General features: G+C 47.4%; 1 protein-coding gene across 1 annotated transcript; it reads right to left on the bottom strand.

Annotated features, from left to right (window-relative positions):
• Positions 1-1132: 1132 nt before the first annotated feature.
• On the bottom strand, positions 1133-5597 carry LOC104504061 (Golgi apparatus membrane protein TVP23 homolog B-like; the record flags this gene model as incomplete). The annotated part of the gene is made up of 6 exons (XM_010152933.1): positions 1133-1359; positions 2115-2243; positions 2324-2452; positions 3607-3696; positions 4487-4631; positions 5515-5597. Coding segments are annotated over 6 exons (609 nt in total), but the record flags the coding sequence as incomplete, so codon positions are not given.
• Between the last annotated feature and the right edge of the window lie 588 nt (positions 5598-6185).

The following is a 6185-nucleotide window of genomic DNA, read 5'->3' as shown; positions in this document are numbered from 1 at the left end:
AGGCATTATTTTAATGTCCACATTTTATAAATACATATTTACAAAAGGAAGGTATCAATCCAAAGAGTTAAACAAATATACAGCTCCCAAGTATTGCTACAGTACGGGGAGAGGAATCGTGTTAATGCAATCCCACAATTTACAAGACCCATTATGCAAAAAGAAATCACATTCTTAACCCACAGTACCTCATCCGAAGCTCACGACATCCACCGCTGCAACGGCACGATCTGCCTTGAACAGGGTTAACGTGACAAGGAGCCCACCCCTTTCACACAAAACACCCCGCTCTGTGCCATCGAAGTGAACACTGCAAGCCAACGCTGCTCGATCCTACACAAGGCTTTCCTTCCAGCCCAGACTCCTCGGGAAGCACGGTTTATGGACAGCATACCGCATGGATTCAAGAAACCCCTGTCAGTCCTGTTCCCTACGCCGAGGGGCTGGCGAGGAAACTGCAGATCACATCACCCTATGCCCTCCCGGCCAGAGAAGACGACACGCAGCACCAACCCCCGGCTGCTGCGCGGGGCCGCGGCCGCCCTCAGACTTACTCTGCCGCTGCGCCTGCAACCTTCCCTGTAAACTGGCTGTGCTCTTGCTGCGCTCTCCAGACAGGCGCAGGCCGACAGGTAAGGAGGGACTTCCCATGCATCCAGGGGTTTAGGATGCCACTGAGACCTCCAAGAGTGCTGCCGATACATGAGAGCGGAGCAGCCCACAGGTCATTCCCTGCAGTTTCCAGGAGACTGCAACAATCTCCCCGCTAAGCCCACAGCAACGTTGCCTTCAGCTCTCCTCCACTGCAACCACCTCAGCGCCGTTCAAGTCGCAGAATGAGAGAGATGCGGAGCCAAAAGAGCGCTACCTAAACTCCCTAACAGAAGCAGCAACGATCTCCAAGAATAAAATGCAGCAACGTCCACAACTGAAACTATTTGAGGCACCAACTGCCAGAGGAGTTGGGAGAGTTCTTGGATAACGAGGCTTGGCTTGTGCAGGGTCTGTGTAACAAAGGACATCCAGCAATTTTCACTTGATTCATCCAGTAGTTACAAACCTGTGTGAGAGCCACCTAGGGTATTTTTTAATTTAAAACTTAGGCAAAATAATTCTATTTAATCAAACTAAAGAAAGGACTTAAACACCAACAGCTAGTGGAAACTCAAATATAAATTGCTAGGAGCGTTAACCTGAAGTCTTGCACAATTTATTTACTTCTTTTAACTCACACCCATGCCTGCAGCTCCCAAATCTCATGGTCAGAGCAACATTCTCTGCTGTCCACTACTGTGAATCCGGTCAGGCTCGAGGCTTCCACCATGCTCAGGACGCTGTTTGGTCCTCTTTAGCCACGGTCTGCAGAAGGCAAAGAATAAAAGGAGTACAGGAGAACTGCATGCCTCACTGCCATGATTCTGGAGCAAGACATTCATTTCTGCCAGATCGAGGCTGGTCTGAGCCTCTGGTGAAGCACTGCAGGGGTAAAAGCATTCAGCAGCAAATCCAGCTATGGAAGAGCACAATCCCAGTACAGACTGCTGAGAAAGTTCTGTCAGTGTTTGAGCTTCTGATCACAGTAACGACAGTAATTCCGGCAAGCATCTGTGAACCTGGAGCAGCCAAACGACCCCTCCCCAGAGCCATCTGCCTAGTACAGCCAGCCAGGGTCAGGAAATGGAAAATGACAGCCCAGAAGTGGAACAGGGGACGGTTGTGCCTACTGCTGCAGGGACCTACGGAAGGAAGAAAACCCAGCGCTGGGGCAGAAAAGGGCCTCTTGAGAAGATCTTTTTGGAAGTCAGAAAGAATATAAAAGGCAGTGGCAGCCCTCTCAGCTAACAGCTACACACTTCTATGGCACCTGTCCATGGCACCACCAAAAAATATGAGCTCACGATGAGCTGCAAATGGAATGCAGTGCCAATGATCAGCAAGTTACTCTGTGACGTTACTGAGGGGGCTTAAATTCACAGGGCAGCAAGGCATGAAGGTTCCCTCTGCAGAACTACCAACAGCAGCTTTTTCAGTCCTTTGGTTGGCCCAGGCAGGCAGGAAGCTGATGGACAGAAAGAAATGCAACTGCACGGTTTCCAAACCCCTGGAAATCTTACCTGCCGCAAGAACTGCTTCCCAAGATAGCTGGTCGCCATGCTTGTCAAGTTCTTTCTACTGCCAACTTTACACCTGATGTAACCGTAAAGGTTGGCTCCCTGAAGCACCACTCCCATCACAACCACTGCCTGAGACACAGGAAAACAGTCACAAGTTCACGCCGCCTTACTCGTAAGGTGCACGATCTGCGCTGGGGGAGCCCACTCACCAGCCATTTCACTTTGAAGGAAAAGAGAGCGCTGAAAGCAAATATCACCCAGATCATAGGACAGGTAATTAGACCTAGCCAGAAAATTCGGGACTCTGCTTCTGATGAGGTTTTACTTCCTTGTGCTACCTAGAAACAGAAAGGAAACAGAGATTAACAAGCTGCTCCATTGCGCAGATCCCATTGTCATTAAAAACAGTCCAGAATCCCTAACCCACAGGTTTTTGGCTCCACACAAGAGTACCAGGTGCTTTCTGCAAGACGAAATGTTTCCATCAGAAACAGTGGAAGCAGCAGCACTGAATCCTGCTGGAATGCTTGGGGCTAAATGGTTAAGTTTGGGAGACATGACATTTATTGAGTGGTTCAGTTATGAAGCTTAGAAAGAGCCAAACGGGCAGCATTTTGTGTCTCCAAATCACTGCACAGACAACCAGAATTTCACTAATCCTAGCACTGGCAGAACTAAATATCGATACTCTTAGGCATCATGTAGGGCAATTTTTTCTTTACATGCACAGAGGACTGATTCATACCACACTATTGATTTTACAAAGTCTTTACAGAGCAGAAGATCCCAAGGAAGCACTCACTTCTTCCTGGACTGGGTTAACAACTTACGGGTGAATTTACAGTATCACCAGCAGTTCAGCTCCCCCACTGCGTTCTAGCTTTTCTGAACTAGCAGGTTTTGAGAAAGAAAGCGCCTGTAGTGAGGTCAAAAACTCAGCTGGAGAAAAGTTTAGGTTCAAGTCGCTATACCACTGCCGATTCCCATGTGGGTGTAGGAATGATCCGCATGCCACTGTCTCCATACAGAGAGAAAAGGATCCAAGGGTGAGTGAGGTCACCTGTGAGGCGCCTGACAGATGGGATACTAGAGAAGCAGCAGAAGCCAGCACGAGCACAAAGGCAAGGCGACAGCCATAACGAATGCTATACGTTTCTTCCTACCTCCAGCAGTTTTATGCAGGACATAAAAGCTACCTCAGCTGTTCCAGGTTTAGACCAGAAAACCTGCACATTTCTGACATGACATGGGAACCTTTCCTGCAGTTTATGTGGAGCTTTTCAGTTACTTACATTAAGCCAGATCAATACATCATGAGAATTTTTAAATAATTCAACAATCAAAAAGCTCATTCAGCAGCCTACGTGAGACAAGCCCATGGTTACAGATCTGTGACTGGAAGTCGATGTCTACCATCACAAACAACCACTAATTAACGGGGGTTTCATAAACCAGAAACAATTCAAAGGGAAAAAAATAAAAAAAATATTACCTTCCTGGCTTCAAATACCCAGTGACTTCTGCCATCATCGTCCACCTGGTTCCACCAGCGAAGGCCAACCATCAGTCGCCCTGTGACATTCTGAAAGAGAAGAAAAGCAATGAGCTTTACATCTCCTGCTAAAAGAAACCATTTGCCGAAGTTCAGCTGTTTGGGTTGCTATTTTCAGTGGTGCTCATTTGCCTCACATGTGGGCAAACAAGATTACAAGGCACTTATGCCCACAACAATCTATTTTCTAACATGGGCCTACAAGGAAGCTGAGAGGGGGCTTTTTGCAAGGGCCTGTAGTGACAGGACAAGGGGTAATGGGTTTAAATTGAAAGTGGGGAGGTTTAGATATCAAGAAGAAATTCTTCCCAGAGAGGGTGGTGAAGCTCTGGGACAGGTTGCCCAGAGAAGCTGTGGATGCCCCATCCCTGGAAGTGTTCAAGGCCAGGCTGGATGAGGCTGGGAGCAACCTGGTCTAGTGGAAGGTGTCCCTGCCCATGGCAGGGGGGTTGGAACTGGATGATCTTTTAGGTCCCTTCCAATCCAAACTATTCTATGATTCTATGTCCGATACAATAGCAAACTACTGTGAGGCTTATTTCTGGTGCTTCAAAAGTGATCTGATAACGAGGCCTGCGCTACCTTAAAAGAAAGCCTAATATATGTTCTCCATTCGATTTTCAAAAAGAAACCAGGTACACAGAGATTTAAGAATTCTTATTTCATAACGCTTCACAAAACATCACAGTATTTGAGGGTATTTTGGGCATCATTTTATGGGAAAGGCACAAAGAAGTTACTTTTCTGTGACATGCATATCACTGCTCAATTACTCCTATACAGTAAGACGAAGATAACAAAAAGCATAAAAGGAACTTACCTTCACAGCCCAAAAGTCACACGACAAGAGGAGGATAATTGTCACCATGCAGGCAATAAAGCTGCTGGTTAAGAGCTCACAGAGCAGATAGACAACTATCGCACTGACTCGGAAGAATAAGTGGAAAAACGATGCCACTGGGTGCCTGGAACGAAGTACAGTACAGTCACAGCTCTTTCAGACAAGACAAGCAATTTCACAGAAATGACATTGCCAAGGTGATCTCCCACCGACTCACAGGAGAAGGATCAGCATCGTAACATGAACCCAGCATGCAATGGCTTCTGAAAATATGGGAAATACACTGACTAGAAGCTCATCGTAAGGAAGACACATTTCTACATGCAGGGACATCCCATGTGCAGACAGAATTTGGGGTGGAAGGGGACAGGGAGTTTTACCTATTGTTCAATGTAAGACAGCTTTTATGGGGTAAACTTCAAAAGGTTCTGACAGAGGAAATACCTCTGAAGGAAAGATCACACTTCTCAACCCAGCAGACTTGCCCTTCTTTCTGATTTCTGCAGTTTCCAGGTTAGAACGTGCAGTACAGAGCTGATGTCACCACGGCACGTGGGTATGGACACTGCTCTGTGGCAGGAGTTCTGGCAGAATGAGGAAGGAGGCAGCTGCACTAACTATGCCAGGACGTGGCAAACAGCAAGGCAGCACCAAACATGCTCAAGAACAAAGACTGGGGAAAAGATAACAGAGTAGCCCAGAACCAGAACTCAACACGGTGAGAACCTTCCATCACACAGAGTCATTTTATCAACGTGGATTCCTTACACACAGGAAAGCAAACACATACTAAACGTGAGGGTACCCAGAAGCATGAAGGCACAGATCTGCAATTCCAAGTGAGCTTCTGGAACTGGTCCTCTCAGTCCTCCAGAAATTACTCTCCATTACTTCCAAATAAACAAAGAAGGCATTTGCCATGACATATTTTGATGTAATAGGGCAGTCCTTCCTTCCTTGTGCTTCTGCCAGGAACTCATCCGGACACCCTCTCTATGCCCACTGACCTTATTTTTGACTTTTTTGATCTCCTGGATATATCATCATCTGCATCAAAGAGAGACACATCTTCAATGTCATCACTGCTGTCCTAAAACGGGGAACAGATGAGAAGTTACGTGTGAAACAAGCATCAGTTTTCACCTTGAAGCAGGGACAGTGCTGACTACCCAGTGGCACCTTAAGATCAAAATAAAACTGGGAAGAACATGAAGATTTCACCACACAGAAAACAAAACAATGCAGTATTAAGTGTTTTGATGTGTGCTTTGTGAAAACTGCATAAACTCACAGCGTGAGTCCAAGGGTCCTTTCTGCACCCAGGCAGCTAACTTTTGGGGCTACACCCGGGGTCTTGTATTCTTCACTCCTTCTGGGGAGCTCAGTACTTTATACAAAAGCTGTTCCTATGACAGGCAACGGACTCTGCATTTCAGTGGATAAACTGGTGAGGGAAGCAGAATTGATTCCGGGGCTCAGGGCTGTCGCAGGCCTTGCCGGAACGTGACACCGACGGCCCCAGCCCGGCCCGTGCTCTCACCCGGAAAACCTTGTCCCCGTGCCCAGCCCTGCCCCAACGGCTTTCAGCCGGCACTCCCAGGAGCAGCGCTACAGCACATCGAACTGACCCGTCCTCCGACACCTCCCCCATCTCTTTGATGGATTCAGCATCGACTCC

This window comes from Eurypyga helias, unplaced genomic scaffold (genome assembly GCF_000690775.1).
Source record: "Eurypyga helias isolate BGI_N326 unplaced genomic scaffold, ASM69077v1 scaffold44195, whole genome shotgun sequence".
Classification (NCBI taxonomy): Eukaryota; Metazoa; Chordata; class Aves; order Eurypygiformes; family Eurypygidae; genus Eurypyga; species Eurypyga helias.
Note: the sequence above shows the minus strand (reverse complement) of the source record. Positions and strands in the feature narration are given on the sequence as shown.